The sequence below is a fragment of the Pleurodeles waltl genome, chromosome 12, assembly GCF_031143425.1.
Source record: "Pleurodeles waltl isolate 20211129_DDA chromosome 12, aPleWal1.hap1.20221129, whole genome shotgun sequence".
In the NCBI taxonomy this organism is placed as follows: Eukaryota; Metazoa; Chordata; class Amphibia; order Caudata; family Salamandridae; genus Pleurodeles; species Pleurodeles waltl.
This window is the reverse complement of record NC_090451.1, coordinates 48,087,549-48,115,117: the sequence shown is the minus strand read 5'-3', so window position 1 is coordinate 48,115,117 and position 27,569 is coordinate 48,087,549. Positions and strand designations below refer to the sequence as shown.

General features: G+C 45.0%; 1 protein-coding gene across 1 annotated transcript in view; it reads right to left on the bottom strand.

The window, feature by feature from the left end:
- Positions 1-2,784: 2,784 nt before the first annotated feature.
- Positions 2,785-27,569, bottom strand: part of INSR (insulin receptor) — a 296,954-nt gene continuing 272,169 nt past the window's right edge. Inside the window, exons 12-21 of the mRNA XM_069216634.1 lie at positions 25,137-25,276; positions 20,158-20,314; positions 15,047-15,149; positions 13,146-13,213; positions 12,302-12,531; positions 11,278-11,388; positions 11,006-11,165; positions 9,177-9,306; positions 7,196-7,330; positions 2,785-3,765 (exon numbers count right to left, since the gene is read on the bottom strand). Coding sequence (XP_069072735.1) covers positions 3,411-3,765; positions 7,196-7,330; positions 9,177-9,306; positions 11,006-11,165; positions 11,278-11,388; positions 12,302-12,531; positions 13,146-13,213; positions 15,047-15,149; positions 20,158-20,314; positions 25,137-25,276 — 1,589 coding nt within the window. The 3' untranslated portion in view covers positions 2,785-3,410. The remainder of the gene's footprint in view (positions 3,766-7,195; positions 7,331-9,176; positions 9,307-11,005; positions 11,166-11,277; positions 11,389-12,301; positions 12,532-13,145; positions 13,214-15,046; positions 15,150-20,157; positions 20,315-25,136; positions 25,277-27,569) is intronic.

Genomic DNA, 27,569 nt, shown 5'->3' with positions numbered 1-27,569 from the left:
AGTAACTGAAGGACCATGCTTGAACAATGGTATGTCTGTGTGATTTCCCTTTTGACAGAGCTGCAACGCAACCACGCTGAAAAAGCACGAATGGCAAGCAGAGGAGTCACCGTTTATCTGAGAGCACCATCCAGATCTCAAAAGTCCAAAAATATGCAAAAAGCAGAGACAATATGTTACAAATGGACTTTATCCCAACTCCCAGGTTATCTGTCTAGTGTCTTCAGATATCATTCCTGAAGTTCTGTGGTTGCATGCATTGTGTTGAGTGTGTGATGGTTTGATTGTGGGTCACTGAGAAGTTCAGAGAATGACACCCACCTCAAAGTTATGGACCAGGAGAGTGCCCCAATGGTGTGGTTTCTGCATGTCTATTTGATAACGGTTTTAGCGACATCCATACAAAAATAGCTACAGGCATTGTAAAGTAGGAGCTAAGCCAAACTCAAAATATCACCCAGGTATCTCTCGCATCAACAACTCTCAACAGGTGGGCTGACGTAGGCCTCAGTAGGTCTCACCAGAATGGAGCAGGCATCAGAACATTACTAGATTACTAGAGCTCGGGCCGAAAACATCCGCACTGTACACCGATTAGCTCAACAGACAAGAAGCATACATTCATTTTAACCAAATATACACATTCACAGCTTGGCGAACTAAATGGCCAACATGACATTTGACGTGAATCTCCTTTGTAAGCGGTCAGGTTCTGCTTGTGCATTCTGTCCGCCACCCATCCCTGTGCACTTGCCCCTTCTTGGTTGACCGTGCTGACCGTATTGTCTCTCACTTGGAATTTCCAAGTTAGGCTTCGTCCTCTTGTGCGCATTAAGTTCATCATCCATCCATGCATCTGCATTTTCAATGGAAATTCTCATACCTTTCCCCTTTCTCTGTGATCAGCCATGGGATTGGCCATTTCTCCGTCTTACATACATGCACAGGTTCTCTATACCTTTAGGTTGGAAGTGTTCGTTGTGGCAATACAACCAGCATGTGTTTTGTTCTCCATGTTAGCAGGCCCTCCATGTGCACCCTTTACTTAAACCTACGGAAGCCACAGCATATGGCCGTCTCTGTGCATGCGTTCTTTCAAAGACCTCTGTCCCTTGGTGCATCCTGTAATAAAGGTCTAACTTCCCACATGCATCTCACGTTTCTACCGATAGACCTATATTGCACAAGCAAACTAGCAACTGCACGGCAGAGGCCAGACAGATTTAGCCGGCACCGGTCATGCTTATAGTTGCATATCACAAATAAAACAAAAACATACGGCACATATCGAAGAGACATACTCAGGTTCTTAATTACCTCCCTTTCTCACCTAAAGTGTCACCATGATTACTTTGTCAACATATGATTGAGGCCTGCAGTCCTCCTCGTTATCAACCACCATTACGTCTTCCATCATGTGTCCCTTCACTACGACACACAAACACACAAAGTTTTCTCTAAATTCATTCCATTCTCCTCCGTCGTTCTAACCTCCAGCACGAAAGCCCCTACTGCTCTAAACTTGCCATCAGCAGTAGGGTGTACAGCAGACATGTGGGTCCACACTACTGTCACACGTGAAACATGCCACTCCTGGGGGTTCCATGAAAATAGCAAAATAGAACTTCTGTGTATTTCGACAACACAAATACTTTTTGTGTACAGGAAACAAAACAATTAGTTTGTTGGCCTCACCAACCTAAATTTCCACTTTTGTGTTTGGCAGAAAATTAGAGCTGGAAGTATAGGTTAGGACGGCCTACCACACACAATCGAGTCGTCTTACCAGATGTGTCAAACGTTAGACCAGGTCACAGCCTTGCAATTTATGAATGCCGGCATGCTCAATTCAAGACCTCGACCAGTAATCGGATACAATTTGTTTTGGGTTCAAAGGAAGTGATTGCTTTAAAGACCAAACAAACCCAAAAGAAAAACAAGATTGCAAAAAAAAACAAAAAAAAACAATAACTTACATAGGGTTAATGCTTAACACTAGCACAATCAAAAACATTTTAAAATATGTTACAACAAACAAAATATATACTTATTAATGCTGTACTGACGAGATAGCTGGATAGCTCAGTATAATTTTCTTCTGTTTCATTTGGTCTAAAAAAGCATCTTCCCAAAAAAAAAAAAAAAGACAACAAACACAAGAAACACACAATAATATAGGAAATAAACCATCAACTGTGTCTGAATTCATCACATGGTTACCAGCGTGTTTTGTCCCATCTTGGCAAAGGATAATGGTGGCATCCTTTCTGCTCAGGACAAAATAATTCTAGCGCTTGGCCTTGCTAGGGCTGGCGAGCGGACATTCGGCAGCCAGAAACCAGCGGCTCTGTGGGGCTGTAGAAACACAGCAATCGCTGGTTTACACTGCCATATCTGTGGATCACAAACTGTCCTGGCCATTCCCTAGTCAATCTGGCAACCCTGAAAACAGAGCTGGCCAATCACTCGTCAGTGCTTGGCACGTGCCACGGAGGCTTGAAGAGACCACTGCCACGTTAAGATGAAATAATTTGAGCTGGGGAGCAGAACGGCAAGAGGGGAAGGAAAAGAGAAGAACAGGAAACAGCCATTGTAACATTTTACAAACAACTATGTACAAAAAAGTGTATTGTGTTGCACAGGTGTGCGTATTGCATGTGTGTCTTGCAAACACCTCCCTCTAGCTACGCATACCAAAGGTACGCACGCACACCTGCACAAACACAAGGATTGTATACCCATAAAAAGTATGAAAGCAGCAGCCATTGGTCAATCCAAGGAATTGTCTGTCCAATCAATTTGTATTTTCTAAAAAAAATAGATATATATGGTAATCCTTCAGTCTTGATGAAAGAAAACAAAATTCTGAAGTGGTATCTGCGAAAAGCCTGGAATTCCACTGGAAAATAAAGTTTCTGACTGCCCCTCTTTTTCAGAAGTTTTGTTCCTCCAACGATTTCTTTCGATTTACATGTATGTTTAGATATATATACATATATATCTACATTTTTATATATAATCTGTTGCTCAGATACCAGAGAATTTAATTTCCTTTAATTTACTTGCAAAGGTGGATTTTGTTTTCTTCTGTTCAACCTTAAAACAAATAAGGTCACTTTCTGTTTTTCAAACCACAGTTGCATTGAGAGAGCCGAACAGTAATTGATTTTCTTTCCTCTGTACTCGTGTTCACAGTTATGTCATCTGACAAGCAGTCAAGTTGGCAAAAATGAGGAAACGCACTGGGAGATCAAAAACAAATGAACTGAAAGTCTGCACTTGTGTCTTACTGTGGCAGCAGCAATTATTGTCCTGACCTGAGTATTTTGGAGGGCCTTTTGACAGGAAAAGCAAAAACAAAATAAGAAAAAAAAAAAGAAAAAAATCACACCTGTACCTAACAGGAAGTGTTAGGAGGGGCTAGACCGTGGCAAGGAGAGGATGCGGCCATTTTTCTTTCCACCATTCATGTGGGTGTAAGGTATGTGTTCTTCGTAGCTTCCCTTTAGACCCGCCGCCGGTCCATTATTCCGCCCCGGGTCTTCATCTCTCTGGGAGCAGGACGAGGGATCCAGGGGAATGCTCTCCATATTCTCAAAGTCTAACTCAAAATCCTCCATTTCCGGGGGCTTGTTCTCCTCGCTGTAGAAGAAGGAGAGTTCCTGGAAGCTGGGATGCAAGTCGTCCTTCAGCATTTCGATGATCTCCAGGAAAACGGGCCTCATCTTTGGGTTGTACTGCCAGCACAGGGACATCAGGCTGTGTCTGAGGACGGAAGGACAAGAAGAAGCAACAATGACCAAGTGGACAACTGATGGAATATAAAGAAATGCTTCATTCGGTCTATCGGTTTTTGCACTGGCTACTTGTTCATGGGCAACCTAATGGCTCCGGGTCACAAGACCCTCTCCTAATGAGCTCTGGGTTCGGCAAACTTGAGCTGTAGAGGCCTAATTAGATCCCATTAAGCAAAACAAAGAGGGAGCCCAATGTAGACAGAAAAAACAATTCTCTTGACTGAGCCCTGCATGTCTTACAATCACCAGCAATAGACGCTGTATAACGCTGCTTTGTTTGATGATGTCAGATGGGGTTCTGCAATGTATTATGGCATCAATTCACCCCTTTAAAATTGTTCATAAAAGGACGGTCTTGACAAAACATGGAGGGCCATTTGATATGGGGGCCCTCCATTCAATTCTATTTTTCCTTCCTGGTTGGCCCCTCGCCCTGTTCTCTCCTTCCCTCGACTACCAAATCCAAACTCAACCACTAGCACTTTCTTTTTCTTGGCTCTCACCTACTTCTTATAGGATCTCCCTCTTCTCTGGGCAGCTACGTCCCTCATCTACCTTCTTCATGTGTCAATATATCTTGACCTCGGCATCCACGTTCCCCTTTCTCGCTCTTTAGATTTTTAAATCCCTCGTCACGCCTCACCCCAGATACTTCCCATGGTTCTCTGGTCTTCTGTTCAATCACTATCCAAGCATAAAACACCTAAAGCATCTCTCCAGCTTTTGGGACATTTCTTAAATCCTTCGTCCCAGGCTCCCCAAAGAGAATTCTTTGCGTATAAAGTTAGCTTTACTACTTATCCATCTTACAGTACTTCAAAGCTCAGTTCCATAAGGTTCAGGTGTGAATAATCCATCTGTTCAGAATTAACAACCCAAAAAAGAAAATGTTACTTGCCAGTGATTGTGTCCACAACTACACATGCCACAAACATATTTTCCCCTGGTCCGGGAAGACCACGTGAACCGTTTTATACGGCACTAACACTAAACTGAGGTGAGTCAATGAAAGGGGAATTAACTGGATCCAAGACAGAACTTAGCACCACACATCTTCTCACGGGCCTTCCACCAAGGATGCCAGGCACAAGTGAAATCTATGTATGGCACTTTCTAAAATCTGGTTCCAAGAAAAAACTCACAACATCCTCTGAAAGGATGTAGGGCAGCCGTCAGAGGAACGACCTCCGGAGCTGGAGATCTGGGTTCGACTCGGCAAATCACTTAATCTCCCCGTGCACATGGACAGCGCCTTGAGACCCTCATGTGTGATAAACCACACTATATAAAATCTACATTTCATTTCATTTACGTGCTCCCACATTCTAAGAATCATTGCCAGGAAAGGCTTGGGGGGCCGGGTGGGCCTATGTGACGTTTAGAAGGGGACACGGATACACCTTTTTTAGAGTAATTTACAGCAAGTCCTCCAGGTTGCTAAACTCTTAACATGATCCTTGAACACATTCAGCATGGTGCATCCTGGACACATGCCATGATGAATACCCACCAGCTTTGATCTGCAGATCTAAAAAAGCATATGCTTTGTAGTCCAACGAAAGTCATACATACTGGGACGTTCTATATGTTTTAGTTATGGATTACACTCTATCAACCATCCTTCACCTATTTTAATATAAAAGAAGCAGGTGCCAATATATCATCCACTTGTGTAATGCACTTTTACTATTCGGAAGTTAAGTTTTACAAAACATGCTCAGTTTCAGGAATACAATATGTCTCCTTTTTTGTATTAAATTACCAGCCTCTCACTGGAAAGGGCTTGCAGTTAAGTCCTTGATTAAGGGAGGGACAGCACAGAGTGCAGTGGGAGGACATTAGACAGGAGTGCTGCAAACAGTGCTGCCTGACATTAGGAGGGTCACGGTGGATGAATGAGTGGATGGACTCAGAAAAAGCTAAATTCTACATAATTTTGTGGCACCTATCCCACTGGATGTCCAGGGCTAGACCAAAAAGTCAAACGATTTTGGGCTGCTTACTGATAAAATCCATTTTATTCCACCACTGTGCAATAAAATACAATGGATTTCCAACTAGAGGAAAAGTTAGATGAATGCCTGCTACAAAGCACACCATCCGCTGTACATCACCCTGCTTCACATATCTATGTTGTGTGCAAAGTACTGCACCATCGAACAGCAGGCCTCGCAGCCCACGTTGCCTGGTTCCACCATTTCCCCTTTCACATGCCCCAAACCTACAATTGGAAATGCTCCCATCTCCCAGGAATCCCATTTAAGATCAATATTAATATTACTGTCAATATTCACAGTCCAGCTTAGCGTTGGCTTAACTAAGCTGCTGTGCGGTGTTAGGAAAAATCGCAAACACTATAATTTCAAGGAGATATACCTCCTGCCCCAACCCTTTATTTTTAATAAACTCGCCCCTTCCTAATTTTAGCCTCTAGAGCTCAGTTGTGAAACAGGACTCTATTTTTGTCTTTGGTAAACTTGAAATTGTACAGCCCACTGTACACACTCATGCATAAATTAGGCTGTTTAAAATGGAGAAAATACATGGAGCTTAAACAATGAGCATTTTCAAGCAAAGAACACTTCTTTTCACACTCTTGTAGGCGACAAGAGAAATCTAACAAAAAAGACCATGCTGTAAAAATACAATTTGAATTCTTGGGTGACAGGTGGCGATGGTCGCTCTTGCATGTGAGAAATAATCTCATGGATGCTTGGGCCGGTCTACTTCTTACACCTATGTGCTCCCACCTATGTGCTCCCATGCACACGTAGACCAAGCATTTCCACAAGCGCCCTTCGAAAGAACCAGAGCCCAGGCTGCTACAGTTGGGGCTCATCCACCTGTGATTTGTCGTCAATGGAACCCTCCTTAGTTCCTCTGATCGCTCACTTGCCCTCTTTGAATAGTTTTAGGATTAAAAGCCAGAGGGCTTCTGTCTTTTACTTTGCAGTTTTAAATTTTTTATTTTTTTGCAATCAGATTGGATTTATAAACACGTAAAGGCGATAAGTGGTTTAATAGACGGATGGCGAAGAGGTTACCAGTATGATTACAGACAACGCATATTTAGTGTACTTCAGGGGAACAGTTGCATGGTGGGAGGGCTTCTTGGGAGTCATTTCAGCTGCTGACTAAAGGGAGGTGATTTCAGAGTGCACTGGTGAATGCAGGAAGTGGGGAGACTACAAACACTTAGTAAGAAGCAAACTCCCAATGAAGGAAGCCGCACTAAGCTAAGCGACTGGTATCCAGAAATGGCCCATGGAGTTGCTGAAGTGAGAGAAAGGTTCTCACTGGCCGGACCTAGGTTAAAAATTGGAGACATCTCTGGTGCGCGGTTGGCCAATGTAATGGCATAAGTTGATTGCATCACACAACATTCTGTGATTACTTACAGCCTCCCTGGGCAGTTGTCGGGCTGCTCCAGAGACCCTCCATCCATGACAAACTTCAGCACTTGCTCGTTGGAGAGTCCCTGGTAGGGCTGCTCGGCTAGGCTCGTGATCTCCCACAGTACGACACCGAAAGACCTGGAGGAAAACAAACGCACAAATTACCATGCTGCTGCCATTACCTAAAGCGGCCAGACGCACTTGGGTCAAAATGCACATGCAACGTTTTCTTCTCCACTCCAAAAGGCTAGGCCACTTCCCTCAGATCCCACCAGCAGCACAAAGATGCCACCAGCATTGTTCTCTTGCACAAATGTGTCTCTTGCTACGCACAGGAATTCAGAAATCTTCCTTAAAAGAGCCATATCCACTTCTTAGTTCCCTTGGCCCCCTCACCATCAAACCGTCTCAAGATGCATAAAGATTTGGTGCTTGCCGCCAGGTGTTTACGTGCTCTGGACACAACCCCTACTTCAGAAGATCACAGCATGAGTACAGATAGCTGGACACGCCATTGCAATAACTTGCGGAGGAAGGCATGTTTAGTTTAAGACAAGATGGGAAAACAAAAAGACCAAGCGATTTTCTAATGATGAGGCAGGTTGCAAAGGAGCCTCGTGGAAAGCAGCAAGATATTCCACCGGCGGTACCCTAATACGGAGAGCACCCTGTCTCTATGCAAAGCTTATGGAGCTATACCTAAAGATCAGAGTGGCCTGGCCGATGAGTAAATGGCGGATTTGTTTCACAGATGGAGGATGCTAGATTGCAAATTATAACATTGGAATGTTGAGAACTCTATTGAGGACACTGGAGCAGCAGGCACATATATAAAAACATATAGGTCCGCTGCTCTCAATATTTCAATGTACTAATAAACAGCCTCTGCCTTTCCCAAATACACAGAATGGGCAGGGAAAGCAAAAGGATGTGCTGCAGGGCCCCCCGGATCCTTCCCCCCTCTCCCTAGTTCAGAGTCACTGGAGCCTCAGAGGGCGGGAGGGGTAATGCTGCTCAGCTCCTGGGTTTCCCTGGCTCAGCTGAACAAAAAACAAACAGTTTAGCCACGCTGGGGAGAACCAGGGGCTGGCTTAATTCCCTTTTCACATTTCCTGCTGTGAATGTTCAACAGCGAACAGCCGGGGGCCCTGCACGTGGCTGTTAGCTGTAGAACAATCACAGCAGCAGCTGTGAATCAAAGGCATCGAAACTTCGGGGATTTCAACCCCCTTGAGCTACGATGCCTTTGGATTTATAATTAGGGCATTCTGCCCTCTAGTGGCAGAATGTTCTAATAGCCTTATAGCCGGCCGTAGATGGGCTGTACCGGACCTTAAAGTTCCTCTCTTTTTAAAGGTCCATGCCTTCGGCTCAGGTCTTTAACACTGAAATACTCCTTTAAAGGCCGGTATAAGCCTGCTACAGCAAGTTATAAGGCTATACTAGAACACTGGAATGTCGAGAGCTCCATTAAAGACAATGGAGCAGCTCCAGGCTTATAAAAGCTGGCTCAAGCTCAGAGCTCCAACATTCCAATGTTTGTCTTCCTGTTTCTCAGGAAGTTGTTAAAGGACCGCTCCATCGTTATAGGCCAGACCTGCACTCGGGTTCAGGGTCTTTAACCACCGGTATAGCTCTCAGGAGGGAGCTATAAGACTATATGATTCTAATGGTCGTGGCCCACCACTGGATCTTGATTACTTCTTAAATCACAGGTGAAAGGGGACTTCTAAAAAACAGAAAAGAACTGACTCCATAATTTGGTGGCATAAAGTATAAACCAAGAATCGCACATGAACTAAATCTAAACATACGCACACTTGTACTCTTGATTTGTTCACATTCGAAGTGCAAAGGTTCCAACTGTGAAACCATGTTTGGTGGGCACAACGCCTGGTATATGTGGGTGATGCGTTTGCATTCTCAAGCTTATCCGATTGGACGTACAAAATGAGTGCACACGACTGACCTAAACAACACTTACCAGACGTCAGAGTAAGCTGTGAAGACACCGTCTTTCAAGGATTCTGGGGCCATCCACCTCACTGGCAACAAACCTTTCCCACCCTTGCGATAATAATCGGTTTCATAAATGTCTCTCGTCATCCCAAAATCTGAAATGGGGAATTAAGAGTTAGGATTGGCGGGATCATTGGACCTGTATTTCTGATCTAAAGTCCTGTAAACTAAAAGTAACATGCTTGGTAAATTAACATCCTAGCTGTAACGTGATATATCATGTTAACGCATTTGACTATGAAACGAGCTACTATGCGCATGTACAAATACAAAAGCTTGATTTAGTTCATAGTTCCACAGTGCAGCCTGTGACGCACTGCACATCTCAGGACAACAGTTCCTAACTTTGGGTCTGCGATGCCTACTCACAGGATGCTCGACTGTTCAGAAAATTAAATATTAGCAGACTAATAAAGTATATCTCCATAGAGCAAAATGTAAATATGAAAGCACTTGGTATTGGAGACAAAACATTATGTTTGTGTCCTTAGCTTGGTTAGTAAGAGCATTGCAAGTAAAGCAAACAGAATCTAGCATGGATAAATGGTGGCCTCCACTGAAGAAGGCATACGGAACAAAAAGAACCGATACGCTACAACCTAGCATATTACTTCGTCTTTGAGAAACAAAATCAAAGGGAAACTCCAACTTTACCATTAAAATTCAAATTTCAATTGTAGTATATTTTTTGTTTGTGAACTAAATAAAATATATCATTTTTTAATCTATTTATTAATTATGTGTATTTTAGGCATTGCTTTGAGGTTCAAATCGTGGAACTGTTCACGCCAGTGTCCCCGACTTCCAGTAGTGATGCAGTGGGCATCCAGAAACGTAAAATTGTTAAAACCACTGCCTTAGGTAGTGTCGCCCTTGTAGCCAGGCTACTAGTGCGCTACTGAAAGAGAATCCCGCAGCTTCGCTCTACCCAAAGCAAGAGACCACAAAGACCACGTTACTCGTCTGAGACCATCATCTAACTCTGAAGAGGTAACTCTACAATTCTGGAGTTAGCGCCCCCTCGTCCTTGGTCACTTCAGAATCCAGTTCACCTGTACAAATAAAGTTGCACCCTAGATTTGATACCGAAAACAAATCACACTCCCATTTGCAGGACACTCTCGTCTTAAGATACGTTTCTTTTTGCCTGCACTAAGTATTTGCCATCACAATATATGACCGTTTGCCTAAAGGGAGTAATGCCTGCGTGAATGCAGACCATGACGCCCTTGTCTTAGAATTAGGCAGGCGGGTTACAATAATATGGAATACAGGTCCCAAGCTCTAATTGCTTCAAAAATGTATCTTTTTTTTATGGATCAAGACCTGTCTGATCAGGCACTTCCAGGGGGGGTGACGGGTCGGCTGACCATGCCAATAAATATCAAGCAGATCCCCGTGGAATGGAAAGGCAAGCACCAGTTAAAATTGGCTGAAATAAACGAGGTGCCCATTGCAGATTACAAGTGAAAACACCTGCGCGTGGCTTCCCGTCAGCGCAAACATCTTCTACATGTGAGGTCATCGCAGAAGGGTGAAGCAATCGTAATCTTACAGTCATAAGCACAGAGGAATGTGTTTCAGTGAAGTCCAGGATATTCCCTGAGAAAAAGTGATTAGCCACTCGCGGGAAATTCTAATACTTGGAACTCCCCATCGTTAAGCTTCTCCAAATCCTGAAATCCCCCCAGCAAATCTCCAAAATATAAAACTAAATAAAATTTACGGAAGTGTTCATCACCAGCACCATCATCAGCACCCACTTCATCCTCCTTAATTCCGAAATTTACATACCTCCAATTTTTACAGTGAAATCTTGCGCCACCATACAGTTACGAGCAGCAAGATCTCGATGGACAAACTTTTTGGCGTTGAGATAGGCCATGCCGTCAGCAATCTCTGCCGCCATCTGAAGCATCTCAGAAAGAGTGGGAGGCGGGCGGCCTGGATTGTTCTGAAAAGGTGAAGAAAGAAGATTACTCATGCCGAGTGGTTTAAATTCCCAGGAGGAAGTCCTCACCCATCACCTACGTAAATGCTCAATCACATGCTTCCTGCCACCTCACCTCTGCCTCAGGCCGCAAAGAGCGGAGATAACTTTTCAGGTCACCGTGTGCCATCAGCTCCATGACCACCAAAGTGGGTTGCCCCTTAGAGACCACTCCTAGAAGGCGGACCTAAACAATAAAATCAATAGAAAAGCATGATGAATGAGGTGTTTGGCATGCACTCATTTCAAAAGTGTCAACACTCAGCATCACACTGTATTAAAATTATTTAGCCGGATCTCCATTTTGTAAGGTCTATGGAAGTTTTAGCTACTTTCAGGTTTGTATCATGTTTAATAGACCATCACATTCCAAAGAGACATAACCATTTTCTAGCTACGAGCATCCCAACTAGCTGGTACTCACAAGGCAAAACTGGGGATTAGAGTTCTAGATGTGAAGATTCTCATATAGCTCTGATGAGCAGCCCACCCAAGTGCAGCCGTATGTGCATTAGCTTTCATAGCACAAGGCCTTCCAGTACAGGCTGCCATCCTTAAAGACTTTCCACTTCGGGTAGGATGGGAGAGGTGTAAGGTTTTAGCAGCCCCTATGAAGTATGCTGATAATCCATGTGGTGCTATAAAATCACATTGTTCACCACACTTGACTTACCTATGTACAACAGTGATGGTAAGCTCAATCGAATATCGGACTCAAGCCACTTCTACCAAGTCGCTATGGGTGGATTTCCTGGATGGCATTAGTGGCATACATCGGTGGGTATTATCTGTCAGGAAGGTTCCAAGGTCACCATCTCACAGACATGTGAATCTGTGAGAGAGTGATCCCTCTGCTCACCAACAGTACAATAACTCAGACCATACCTAACGTAAGGTCCGCCATGAGCAGTGGCACCAAGGCATCTGCAGGTTGGGGGGTGCCTAGGACCAAGGCGCACCTGAGGCTGCTAGGAGTAGGAGGAAGTTAGGACAGGAGAGGGGGCACTTGGTCACTAAACTGAATAGTTTCAGGTGCTCGATCATTCAAACCATCACCGCTCGTTGTTTGGCACACATCAGTGTACATCAGCAGTTCCTACCACATGATGGCAGCTAAACCCCTTCATAACGGACGCTTCATTCAAGAACTCTATACGCTCCCGTAGGCTCGCAGATTCATTCACGGTCTTGACAGCCACACGGTTCTCCGGATCGCCTTTGATGATATCTTTGGCGATGCCCTCGTACACCATCCCGAAGGAGCCTTGGCCCAGTTCCCGAAGTAGGTTGATCTTGTCTCGAGGAACCTCCCATTCATCAGGAACATAAACTGTAAGAGGACATGAACATATATTCAAGACTTTTCAAACCAATTCCGATAACACAAGTGCAGCAACATAAATGGTTCTACCCCAGGATCATTTGTAATAAGTGCACGGAAAGATCAAAATAATTATGCCTCCTCTGCAGAAAAGAGATGGTTAAATGAAGCAGGTAACCAGTCCAGGACAAGAATATTAACCATCTCTCAGTCTGTGCTGGTCCTCGCCTGGGTTCCCTTGCTGCATTTTCAGGGTTCCACTGTTGCTTCTCCTTTCATGCAAGTTGCCCTTACAACCGGCCAAGGTGACTACAGAACTGGAGCAGACACGAGCCAACCAAATCCTGATAAAAAGGTAATTTGCTATTACTGCTTACAAGGGTGTTACATTATACAAAAGACCCAAGTCTTTGGAACATGACTGGACATCAAATGATTAAATATGTACAGCACAAGGTGCTTTGTTCAGGGAGCTTTGCATCTCTTCCAATGAACATCAGAGCATCTATCACAAAGCACGACAATGATTCGCCAAGCAGTGAGTTCACTGGGACGGAGTTTAGCTGAAACGGACATCCAGGACTGTATCCTATACATATGTAATACGAAAAGGTGGCACTTACCTTCGCTGGCACTGATATACTCCGGGTTAGAGGATGCATACAGAGGACCAGACGGGCCACCAGTTTCCCTGAAAACAATCAAAAGATTTATATCACTGGGGGCACTATTTAGAAGATACGTCACCAATGAGGTCACCATTGCCGCTCAATCGTGCTCGCCTGGCTCTTTTTAATGCCCCCCTGAAGCCTACAGAGACCACCTGCTCTCCTTCACAGGCGGCATTCCCAGTCCAGCGGTAGAGCCATGCAGGTCGACCCCTTCTACCGCTTTCACTTAATAGGTGGCAAGAGACTTGTGACCTGTCAATGATGGCTTCCATTAACTGGTACTATGATCAGACTAGGGTGAGACTCAACTCTTTTTTACCATAATTTAATATAAACATTGATAGTTTCAACATTGTTTAACAACACTAAAGGTTTTACTGTACTCCGCTCTGGGGGGGCTCTATTTAGGTTTGCTCGTTCACTTTCTGGAGGCAGAGTTGAGGCATGACCCCAATCGGGCATGGTTAAGCACCCACACACCCCACATTTTGTCATTGTACAACCTCAGGTGTCTTCAGTGTGTGTGTGTGTGTGTGTGTGCCATATCCACCCACCACTTACACTGACTGATACACCACTGTGTTCAGTCCCCACAATGGGATAACTGGACAGCTCACTCTTACTGGTGTTAGATCTTTTGTCATGTAATATGTGTGTGTTTTTATCTTCTGACAGATTCAGACACCAGTAGATTCCAGCAAATACTGTAACACTCTTTGTATAACATCCCATTTAATTACATTTTTTTATTTTGAATTAACAGAGTGGGGTTTGGTCCGAAGATTGCTTCCACACCGCTTTGGAAAAAAACAGGTTCCACTTCTATATGTCAAACTAAAACCAGCCTTTTCTTTTTATCTTCTACCAAATGGGGACAGATTTTTAAAAATGTTTTAATCAGGGTCAACCAGGGGTAGGTCTAATAGTTTATTTCCCCTCTGCGATGTCATCTATTCATGCATCTACATTAGGCACTGTGTCTCAATGGTGGACACGTCCAGTGGATGTGAAGGTGTCCCACATATCTCCAGGACGAAGGGGGCTGCTGCATTCACTATTTCAAACTCTGACTTTGGTCTTCTGTCCTGTATGCAGTGGTCTCGAGGGTCCTTACCCTATAAATCCATAAATGTATCTGTGACCCAGCCACGTGTAGAAGCACTTTCTTTCCACACATCACCACTTATGAGCAAACGTGACAAATCGTGCACCGGTAATGCCAATGGACTTTGTGAGATTGCCACCCTTCCCTTCCCACCCCACCTAAACATTTCATCCACCCCTCAGGATTGAAGCATAACTCAACCACATTCTTAAACTGCCTGAAACAGCTCTCTCAACATCACGGTACACGAGCACACAAGCGCAAACCACACAACTAAAGGATGTGGCATATAAGGCCACCAATGAAACACAGCAACCTTCTGGTGGAAAGGCTTCTAAAAGGCTAGCATGATGTACGGGGGTCAAGACACAGCGATTGTGTATCCATCTTTTTCTGAGGGTGTGATGGTTCTGTCGCCAGGGATTAAAGGATGAAGAAGGCAATTAATTATAACTTGACTGCAATTCTCATTTTTTTCACTCGGCACAAAGACGCATGTATGGTCTGCAATACAATACAACGTTGGTGGACGAGCTGCTACTCGCGTCAAAAATACCGTCTCGTGCGGCAAGCTGGCGGACAGGATACTTTGTATAAATTTGTAGCACTATCTACATTAGTCTTGTCTACGGACAGCACTCCAGAGACAGCCAAGCTGTCTAGTCAGAAAATAAAAAAAAGTCTACCATTTTGGAGAATGCTCCTAGGATAAGAGAAAGCGCTGCAGCGGGCCGAGCCAGACGCCTACCTCTTTTTCAGCACCACGTAGCCGATGCCGGCCAGGAAGCACAGCAACACTACAATGGTGATCGGCACTGCCACCATCAAGATAATGTTCAGCGTCGCGTTGCCTGGTGAAGGACAAAGATGAGAATAATTTAGACCTCTGGAAAAAACCTTCGCAGGACAGCATCGCAAGCGCCATCATGCCGCGGCCCACGAACACACTTGTTTATAGTGCCATGAACCAGAGGCTCTTGCCAACATAGCTATGACATATCATTTTACAGTGTGAAAACCCTCCAATGACCACTGAATTTATTCTAAACCAATGTTAGAAGAATTCTACTATTTTATAACAGCAAAATGCAGAATGTTCTGCCAATTTAAAATTGTGTTATTTTAGAGGGACAGAATCCGTTTACAGTTTGCAGCCATGGGGGGAAAAATAGAATATAAATCTAACATAAATTACTCCTAAATATAGCCTTGGGCTAGATGTACATACCTTAAAAAATAACAATTTGCAAGTAGCTATTTTTTTCCAAATCACTATTTGATAATCTGTGTTTTAAATGTATGAAATGCTTATTTCTCAATGTGTGATTACTACTGAGTCGCAAATTGACCTAACTCATTAATATTTATAAGGTAGGCCACAATTTGCGACCCAATATGGCATCACAGCCATCACAGGGATGGTGGTCTGCTGTGGTCTGCAGGCCACCAAAACTGTTACTGCTTTTTAATAAAGCAATTTTTTTTTTTAATCTTTTTTTTAAATACAGCCCATTTTCCTTAGAGGAAAATGGGATGCATTAAGAAAACAGAAGAACTTGGAACTTTGAAGTTTCATTTTTTAAGAGTGGGCAGTGGTCCACGGGACCACTGCCTGATCTACGAAAATATTTTCTAACATTCTCAAAGGGAAAGGTGTCCCACGGGCCGCTTCCAATTAACAAATGGGTTACCACCACTTTTAATATGGTAGAAAATTATAACTGTTTTGCGACCAGAATTTGGTCGCAAAATATAATACATTCCATCAATTCAGTATTTGGATGGGACACCCAAAACATGCCAGTAACAAATCGCATTTTGTACATTAGAAAAAGCATTCTTCCTGTCACAAACACCCCGCTTTGCAGCAGAAAAAGGCTTTGCACATCTGGCCCCAAGTGCCTTATGAACCAGTCCGGATGAGAGATTCTCCTCAGCAGTTTGCGAAAGCCTGTTCCATCATCAGCCAGTAGGCTGGAGGACATGCAAGCGTATAGCGCAGGGACAGCTGCCATCGAGAAAGATGGTACCCTAGAACTAAAAATACTTTTAAAAAAAAATAATAATTACAATTCAACTGCCTGTAGAGAGTATGTAACCACAGGGATGTGTGCAGAGGCAGACAGAAGGTTCTTACTGGATGAAAAAGCACTTCATAGACATCCGTACACAATTACAATAAAAACGATGACGCAACATAACTTTCTCAGTACCAAAGAAATTATATCTACTGCTCTGATGTATTGTGATTTGATGGTCCAGTTGGGCGAGATCAGAATACATTTCTGTTGTACTTCTGTGTCAGAAAAAAGTCTAATGTTGTTGGTAGCTCATCCAAACACCCCATGTCGCAATCTTTTGTCAACAGGCTTAACACTGACAGACTGACTGCATGATGACAGTGTGTGTCAGTGCAGGGGGATGCTCAGTGGATGACTCCAAGAGGAGGCCTGTGACCTCCATGTGCTCACCCAGGCTCCTCTCTCACACTGAGTACACACTTATCCAGACAATGTACACACAGACCGGGTTCTGCATCCTGGCTGCCCCCTCTGTGACTTTTAGACTTCAGATCCCCCTTTCCCTGCCAGGGCAGAAGAAACTGCCATGAACAGAGAATTTATGCACCTATATAAGGAATGATGCATAGCTGCCAGGTTTACCAAGTCCATGAGTGATACGGTGTTCCACTCGAGGGGTTTTGTCCTTTGAATGCTGGGACTTGTTTTTCTGTCTTGTAGTGGCATAAAGAAGACTACAAGTCCCTGAATTCAGAGAGGATACCTGTACTGAAGCAGCACATCATGAAATAAACTCACCCTTACAAACTGTGGCACCGCAGATGTAGGAAGGCACTCAATGCCAAATACAAGAGAGACTTCTTCAGAGGGCTGAAGCTTTTGTTTAGAACAGTGGTTCCCAAACTGTGGTCCGAGGACCCCTGGGGGTCTGCAAAGCCTCCTCAGGGGGTCCGCAACTGCTTAGAAAATTAAATAATATTAACACATTAGGTCCCCAGCTTTCAGTAATGACTCAGTGGGGGGGTCCCCGGATTCCAATAATATTCAGTGGGGTCCCCAGGTTCCAGTAATGATAAAGTGGGGGTCCACAGAAGTCGAGAGGTTGGGCACCACTGGTTTGAAAGAAATTATGACAAGTAGCATGGAAAAGAAAGCAGAAGACTATGGACCTGGGAGCGATATGGACTCACTCTGTCCAAACTTTAAAGTCGCTCTTGCAAGAGAGGGGACGCTGCGCGTGCATTTTGCCTCTACGTGCACTGGCAGGGCAGAAAGGCGGATTTCAGAGGTTTTTTTGCCTTACCCAAAACAATATGCAGCCAGGGGGCTGGAATCATGAAGGGAAATGGAGAGTACCCCCTTCAGATTTAGTCGCAAGCGCCACCATAATTTTGCTCAAAAAGAGACTCACAAGGTCTGCAACTTCTGCTAGCCAAGAGATCACAGTGCCAGAGGTTGCAACATGCGAGCAGAGTTCCAGCCAAATGCAACCAGAACCAACAAAAACAGAGATAGACATATTAGGTCACGATGCACTCACAGAAAAAAGGTCAACTTTCTCTGTGGTCCCTTGCCACGTCATGCGATGATGACAAAAATATGGAGAACAGAATCGGCAAAAGGAGAGGGGTCTGACATTAAAGGAGACGCCAATGAGCTAGAAAAAGAAGAACTGCTGGAGAAGACAACAAAAGAGGGAGGCCACAAGTAAAGTGTTGGAATAACACCCCGAAATCTTGAAGCATTCGGACTCGAGAACCCTGAAGACCCCCTCAGCGCCAAAACTCTCGAACGACAAAAGGTCACAATAATTGGAAACACAGACCTACCATCCTCTGAGAAATGTCAACAAGGGTGTGATTTTAAAGACATGAATCAACATGGTCAGGGCTCCTAGGGCAGGGACGGTCATTGGTTGGGCCCATGCCCAGGGCCCCAAACTTTAAAAGGGCACATGAAGCTGGCTGCATGAAGGTCATGCACACTTGGCTCCAGTGGTTGTGTTTAAACTGCTTCTAATTATTTTTGAACTCCCAGAGGTGCCATGTTTGACATCCTTCAGTCCCTTTCTTAATCCCTGTCATCAGGTAAAGCACCAGCAATGTCACTCCCACAACAATGTGGCACCAGAACGGCAGAGCTAAGCAGTGGGTGGGCTCAGTTGAGGTAGGGGCTGAGATGTTTCTATTCAGAGGCCACACATCGCTCTGAGGTCATCAGCCACTGACTGACCTGCCAACTCAAAAGCAGCCCCTGCGGCTTCATTTGATTGACCAGACGCAGTGATGGAGCCACATTTCTTGCCGGCTATGGTGCTATCCGAGCAAACCAAACATGGTTTTTAATCCCAACTCTTCTGCGAGACCAAAAATGTGTGATCGTGGGCATATCACTTAATTCCCCAGCACATCAGTTCCCTTACCTGCCAACATTTTGGTTTGCTTTGAAATAAGGTGAACAGCAAGATTAATCATTATTTTTAAACAAACTGTGCGCTGTTGTGGGCAGACCAAAGCATGCCCTGTGATCCAGTTCAGTGTTGTGAGCAACAAGGTTAATAAGTAAGTTGCCAAAAGTAATCCATTATGGGGCTTTTCATCTCAAGTGCCCTGAACCTGTGGTATAGTCTCGAGCTCTGAAGAAAGGGGCTTCGAGCAGCCCTTTCAGGCAAAGAAACTGGAAATTATTATAGGATTCTGCTGGAGATCAACTTTCACCCTACACAATCAGTTTCTCAGCCCAGAGATCTCTTACGTACACCATAACAGCAAATAATGGAAGCTGGGCCAGTGTTGATCTTGAATCCAAACACTCTCCTACAGAATTAGAGATCTTCATATATCGCAGACTTCTCAACTCTTTCAGAACCTGGTTGGGCAGCTGTGAGTTGGCCACACTATGCAGAGATCGGCCTACAACTTGCAGGTCAAGTTTGCCTGCAGCGTAGTAGTTCAACAGTTCATCCACGTGTAAATAAATAGAGCTGCCCTTGTGTTGTATGCTGGCAAGAGGTGTAGTACTAGTGACAACAATCCATCTCTACATGGTCTTAGTTCCACTGGACGGTTTTCTATACAGAACTTTGAAAAGATTACAGCGATCAAAGGTCCTCGGTGATGTTGAAGTCGTCATCTTGCAGCAGCATTTTGGATGCGTTGTATTTTGTGCATGATTAATGCGCAAGTGCCAAAGTATAGACTTGGTACTCAAAAGAATATGTTTTGGCCTTCTAGATGGCAGAACAATGCACAAAATCTGAGCTCAGAAGAGCTGCAAGATGCAAAAAATATTGTTATGCACAGCGCTTAACAATCCTCTGGGGATACATTAGCACCCTATAATGGCCACCAATAAAATAAAATAATTCTACATGTGGCTTTTAAAACCCAGTATTAATTAGCTCAGTGGCTCTCATCTGCGCCTCTAAACGAGAAGGGCCCCAGAGAGAAACCCTTCCGCCTGGGAGCCATTACCAGCAACGTCACTGACTCTTTCCAAGAAAGCAGCTGGGCTCGAGCCACACGTCTTTAAACTTCAACACTTTCCAGAAAATCCCCTCTGCTTAGCTCACGGCCCAGGCATGCAAGGAACCAGCCAATATGGAAACATCCCGTACAAATGTTTTGATGCTTTGAGCAGGCATAAGCCGCTCTTGGAAGCAGTGCACATAAAAAAAGACATTTAGGAAAAACAGAAAAAGGCAAAAAAAATATCACAAGTCTGATCGTCGCCAAAAATTACAAAAGGCACATTTAACAGATAAACACGAATCACCCACTTGGCTCGTAGACAACAACACTGTTCGAAAATGTGCCTGCTGCTGCTGAGGGCTACTTACTAGTATCCGGGACGAAGAAGTAGGAGACGTTGGACCAGGACCCGTTCCCTGCCAGCGAGATCGCGAGGATGCGGACACTGTAGTTCCCGGGGTGGTGAACCCGGAGCTTGCACCCCTGCTCTTTGTACTCTTTGCCAGAAACGCAGGCCTTTGTTTCCTGGGGGGAAAGTTAAAGAAAGGGGAGAGGGTCATTCGTAACATCAGGTGTTTACATAGAAGAGAATGAAGAGCTCAATAACGCGTCATTGTTCCTATCCTTACTGTGCTATTCTAACCCAAACCCTGGCACAAGAACCAGCAATGCAATGCACCCCATTAATGCAGAAGCGGCTGTGGCCAGCATCGGCTACCAGCAGCGCCATCTCCCTAGGGGGTTGGATGAAGCCTTTCTATACAAGACAGCTGATGGAACTGGCTAACATTTTTGCATCATCATCAACTGTGGCGGGCTCATGAATATTATTAAGCAATCACTCGCTCCCATGTGAGGGACAATGCTGCCAAATTTGTGCAGGTGTCTGAAGGGCGAGGGCACTGGCACTCATTTCTAAGGGACGGGACTTCGAGTATCATCGTCAGAATCTAACCCAGAAAAACAAAGTCAGAGGGGAAGAGGGAGAGAAAAAGAAAAACAGTGACAGTGGGATGAAGCAGGCAAAATAAACAATGTGTAAGATTGCAATAAACAGCCAAAAGAGCTGGTGATGGAAGTAAGCGCCATGAGGTGGAATCAACACTAAACAGCGTTGGTGTGCAAGAGATAAAGAGACAGGAAGAGTGGGTGGTGAAAGAAAGAGGCATGAGATGGAATCAACACTAGACAGCATTGGTGTGCAAGAGATAAAGAGACAGGAAGAGTGGGTGGTGAAAGAAAGAGGCATGAGATGGAATCAACACTAGACAGCATTGGTGTGCAAGAAATAAAGAGACAGGAAGAGTGGGTGATGGAAGTAAGCGCCATGAGATGGAATCAACACTAGACAGCGTTGGTGTGCAAGAGATAAAGAGACAGGAAGAGTGGGTGGTGAAAGAAAGAGGCATGAGATGGAATCAACACTAGACAGCATTGGTGTGCAAGAAATAAAGAGACAGGAAGTGGAAGGTGATGGAAGTAAGCGCCATGAGGTGGAATCAACACTAGACAGCGTTGGTGTGCAAGAGATAAAGAGACAGGAAGTGGAAGGTGATGGAAGTAAGCGCCATGAGGTGGAATCAACACTAGACAGCGTTGGTGTGCAAGAGATAAAGAGACAGGAAGTGGAAGGTGGTGGAAGAAAGAGGCAGGAGATGGAATCAAGACCAGTCAGCCTCATTATTCACGAGACAGCAAGAGAGGAAGTGCTGCGAGGTGCAAGAAAGAGGCGTGAGGTGGAAACAAGACCAGGCAATTTCGGTATTAGACTCCGTAGCATTTCTAAGCACTGGTGGCCGATTCCTAAGAAAGGCATTGTGCCTTATTTCCTTTTTAACATCTAAGAACACGTACCTGGGTCAAGGTGAGATAGTACACAAAACACACTGCAGCAAACAACAAGGTAATGGAAGGAATTTGTGAATTAATCTCAACCACATTCCAATAGTGCTATTAATGTGGGGGCAGACTAGGAGTGCAAGCAGGACCGGTGCTGTACGCCACAGATCGGGGCATGGCGGGGGCATGCTTTCAGTGGCCGTGATTCTACGTGCTGCAGCACATACTCCTTCATGGGATGCTTCCAGGTCACAAGGCTCTCAGCATTTCAGCTTACAGGAAGAGTAGGAGAAGAAGCAAATACCCCTTCTCCAAGAACACAGGAGGCAAGAGCCTGCACATACACTGCTGAGCACGGCACATGTGAAGTAGACCGTGCGCATCCAGGGGGCTAAAGGGACATGTCAGGCAAAGGATGGTTCAACTTTCTAAGGGTGATAAAACAAATACTAGACAGTGGTACGAAATACATTTTTTTTAAAAACAAGCATAGGAAATAGATCATATGCACGAAACATATTGGCTTTGCCAATGCTTGGCTTTTGTTTGCTAGATGGGCAACCATATGTGCACGCAAGGAGGAATGGCAAGCGGATACTGGGCAATAGTTTTCATGAGGAGAGCAGAGTGAGGAAGGAATTGGGGAGCAGGAAAAGGGAGAGAAAATGTTCCTTCAATGAGAAGCCTGATGTCAACAGTGGAAGGATAAACGCCAACCAATCCCAACAGACGAAAAGTCCTTTGGGCGGGCCAACACAAAAATTAGGAGGAAAGGCAATGACTCAGTAGCACCGAAGTGAGATCAGCATGAAAGCAAACCAATCACGGGCACAGGACACTGACCCGAAGCCCACTCTATGTATCGTATTGTTCACAACAGGTCTTCAAAAACAGATAGCTAAGGTACTCGGTAGCTGACACCCAAAAACGATCCTGGCAAGCGATTTTAAAAAAGTGGGTTTCAATAATCACAGAATTATTTTTAAAATATTAAATAGAAGTTGTGCAATTCAGGATAAACTCTGATTGCCTAATGATTCTGAGGAGAAAAATTGCTGGAAATTTCAAACTTAGTAAAAAGTGTACATAATAAACAAGACATTTACACACCTACCATAGGGGAGCAGACTGAAATGCCAATAAAGGGCATATTACCATCTCAATCATATCATTTGCAAGTGAGGCACAGGTGCACAGGGATGAAGGGCTAGTCCCATTAGATCTCATGGAAAATACAACTGAGTCTTTAATAAGATTGTTAGGTCTGGTCAATCACAACCAACTGCTCAGGAGCAGAGAGGACACATGTTACAAAGCCCATTTCAGAACACCCTCCGCACAGTGTTCTACTATCATTGTTTTTGTTAAGGAGCACCAAACACCGTATGGCAGGAGTATGAATGTTACTCTACAATGGCCCCGTGCACTGTAACCTGGGAACTGATGGGTCCTCCATTGCTCTCTGGGCGTAGGCCACTTCAGAGAATAGTAGTTACAAAGCCAAACTGAAAACAACTCAATATGAAGCTCAAAAACTATATTTTAAATTCATAATTTTAAAAAACTGCAAATTCAAGGAGACAAATGTAGCAATAGCCCACACACATGAACATAAACTACGTAATCTTTAAGACATCTTAAGTAAAAGGTTAGGGTTGACACCTCCAAGAGAAAAGTGTTGTAACTCATGTTTTTCTCCAAGAGTCACCGCTTGAACCAAGCAGTTGCTGCGGTCCAGGGACAACTGGCAGAACACCATGGAGACGCATTGCGACATTCTGTAGTGCTGCACAGCGCCTACTGAGCAATAACTTCTACTGCTGCGTCCAAGGACTTGTTTTCGAAACTAACCAGGAAGCTGCAGAAATATGTCCTGTGCGAACCCCAGGCTCACGTGTCTGGCAGTGTTTTGCTTGCATCACAGGTGAATATTTTCCTTTTCAGGAAAAGCGGATTAAGTGTACTTGAAAGAGCCTGGCATCAACTGCACACCGTTCGCAAACAACACTGGTATTTACAGCTCTCTACGAAACCACATCACCTCTTCCTCCACAAAGACGTATCCACCGACGCCGGTCTCAGGTTTGCCACTGTTCCGTGTATCAATGAAAAAACCTAATACGAAAGGGACAACTGTGCCATGATATAGATACACCTGGTGCAGGTTTTGGGAAGAAGGCAAAAAAGAGTTCAGACTGATCACAAAAAGCAGAAGGGCCTGGGTACAAAGGGCTGCAGGTACAGGACAGTGCCCTGTTGAACCGCTGAGCTGCATTACGTTGTCAAAGATTCTTAGCAAACATAGTCCCAAAGTTGGTAGATTAGTTCGCCTTTTACTGGTGTCATGCCGCCTGGACACACCCTATGGTGCAGAATGCATAATGTGTTATGTTCATTCATACAACACAATCACATTATTTATATAACTGCAAAGTGATTTTGAAATTATGGAGCCTCCTATGGTTCTCAGATTCAAGCTGATTTGAATGAAAATGGCATACTAACATTGGCTGTGTTTGATCATATTGAAATGTGATTCATACTGCATACTCTAGGAGGTAATCCAAAGATACTGGCACTAAAATACAAAAACAAGCATTAGAAAAGCCAGTCAATCTGACGTTGGCTGCCACGTTTCTCGCTTTGTCAATGCTTGTTTTGTTCCGCTTTGGTTTTCATAAAACATTGTTGTGGGGCATACCAGGCCCTTGCCAACATGAAAGATACAAAATAATTTGTTTCAAAGAAGCAGACATTGCCACAGTAGTCCGTGCCACTGAAGGGAACTACTTTGAGTGTGGAAGTGCTCCTTGTGAAAGGGCAGAAGGCCGTCACTCACAGTGCAGTTAGCCAATGGCTGAAGTGGACTGACCTGTGCTGAATGCTGTGGTGGGCGGAAGAAAAAAGGTGAATGACAACAACAGAGCAAAGGGTGAAGAGAAGTGACTGAAAGCTCCTATAAGTAAATATATTTTATAATCACTTTACTGAAATCAAAAGGTCTTGACTAACGCCAGACTAATCAGACAGTAGGTGGAGCACTCACTATCTTCCACCAGCGGTTCCTTTCCACTGATGACATCAGCCCATTATGTTGGACAAATTGAGATATCTAACATGGCCTCCACTAATTGTATGTACAACTCAGGTGACTTCCCACTTGGAATAGACCCGCTGACCAATGAGTAAGGTATCAGCCTGATAACCATCATCCAATCAAAAGATAGGGAGGAGGTACCGACTAGGCTCCGCCCCTGCCAACAACCTCGCTGCCCTGCCTCCCAGAAACAGGTCACCACAGGGGGAGCTATGCTGCTGCCTAGGTGAAAATAGGTTCTTACAATATTAAACACACTTTTATATACATTAAAAGCTGCAAATAACATACATTTTACTTGAGTAACCCACACATTGACAGTCGATAATCAAACCAAACCTCTTTGAATTCCTATTCGCGACCCCGTCAGATGCACAATGACAAACCTAGGTGGAAGAAGGCGATGCTCACCTCTTTGTCGCCAAGCTTCAAGTAGTACACCTCGTAGAGGAGGATCAATCCGTTGGGACTCTGCGGCTCCTGCCACTTCAGGACGATGTTAGGGTTTTGGTACTCGTAGGAGATGGGCCCAACAATGTCATCCGACTTGGCTGTAAAGGGAATATTTGTTAAAATAGAAAAATAAAAACACTGCACAGGCAAGAACACACAACTGTGAAATACTGGGGTAAAACCTGTTCTGCATTCACTAAAGATGTTACAGAGTGGTTGGCAGCCGTGCAAGACCCACAGTTGCTAGAGATCAAGACTGAACTAATCTACTATTAGAGAATAAAAAATGGATCATGGTACAAAATCATGATATTCCTATCAGGGATACCAGCTTCAAAGCCAGGGTCTCATGTCAAGCTGTAAAACCTCCCTCACTGACTGCCAGGAACTTTTCTTTCAGTTCTGAGATAACAGAGAGGCGGTGTCTCCTCTGCAAAAGTGAGCCCCTGTCTGGACGGACAACAATGGCCGCTTTTGCACCGCAATGAACTCCTGCATGGGGCGAAAACAGCAGCAACTCTCCTAGCCTAATGAATGCCTGTCGGGACAGACGTCAACTACCACTCTCCTAACAAACACACAACAGGGCAGAAAACAATGGCCGCTCTCCTAATCCCATGAACACTTATTAGGACAGACAATAAAGGGAGAACAGGAACCAGTCTTCTATCCCAATGAATATCTTTTGGGACAATGACAGCAAATCTTCTATTCTGATGAGCCTTAATCAGGACAATAGCTGTGACTTTCCCATCCTAAGGAACCCTTGTCTAGACCACAGCAGCCACAGCAGTAACCTAATCAAAGCCTGTCGGAACGAGAGAGGCCATACCCTACCTGAGCTGTGGCGGCATGCATTTAAAGGGATGCTCTTCCCTGTCCCACTGTACCTATCACAGAAAGATTCACCTCCGACCAACCTCCTGCCCTCCTGGACCCCCATCAATGACAACACCACCATCGAAATCATGAACACCATCCACTTTGGCTCTCCATCTGAACCCTGCCCTCACCACATCCTCAACAAAGCAAGCTCCGTCATTGCGCCCCAACTATGGAAGATCATCAACAGCTCCTTCGGGTCCGCCACCATCCCGGAGAGCAGGAAACACACCAAGATCAACGCCCTCCTCAAAAAACCCAAGGCAGACCCAAAGGACCTCAAGAACTTTCGGCCTATCTCCCTGCTCCCCTTCCCGGCAAAAGTAATCGAGAAGGCTGTCAACTGACAACTAACCCGCTTCCTTGAGGAGAACCGCACCCTGGACCATTCCCAATCCGGATTCCGCAGCAACCACAGCACTGAAACCGCCCTCATCACCGCCACTGACGACATCAGAACCATACTGGACAGCTGTGAAACCACGGCTCTCATCCTCCTGGACCTCTCGGCCGCGTTCAACACCGTCTGCCACCACACCCTACGCTCACGCCTCAGAAATGCTGGAATCTGCGACAGAGCCCTGGACTGGGTTCACCTCTTTTCTCACCGGCAGAACCCAGAGTGTCCGCCTCCCCCCATTCTGCTTGGAGGCCACCAAAATCATCTGCGGCGTACCCCAGGGTTCGTCCCTCAGCCCAACCCTCTTCAACGTCTACATGGCCCCGCTCACTAACATCACCTGATCCCACAACATCATATCATACGCAGACGACACCCAGCTGATCCTCTCCCTCACCAAGGACTCCGCCAAGACAAGACCAACCTCCACGAAGGAATAAAGGCCATCGCCAAATGGATGAAGAGCAGCTCCCTCAAACTCAATTCCAACAAGACAGAAGTCCTCATCTTTGGCTCCACCCCCTACGCATGGAATGACTCCTGGTGGCCTGCCACTCTTTGAACCACTCCGACTCCCACCAACCACACACGCAACCTTGGATTCATCTTGGACCCCTCACTATCCATGACCCACCAAGTCAACGCCATCTCCTCCTTCTGCTTCAACAGCCACTGCGTGCTCCGAAAGATCTACAAATGGATACCCACCGAAACCAGAAGAACAGTCACCCAAGCCCTCGTAAGCAGCAAACTGGACTACGGCAATGCCCTCTACGCAGGAACCACTGCCAAACTCCAGAAGAGGCTGCAACGCATCCAGAACACCTCCACACGCCTCATTCTGGACATCCCCCGCCACTGCCACATCATAGACCACCTGAAAAACCTGCACTGGCTCCCAGTCAACAAGAGAATCACCTTCAAACTCCTCACCCACGCCCACAAAGCACTGCACAACACCGGACCAGAATACCTCAGACAACTCTCCTTCTACACCCGACCTGGCAACTCCGCTCCGCTGACCTCGCAACCATCCCACAAGTCCGCAGAACTACAACCAGCGGTAGATCATTCTCGCACCTCACCGCCAAAATGTGGAACACTCTTTC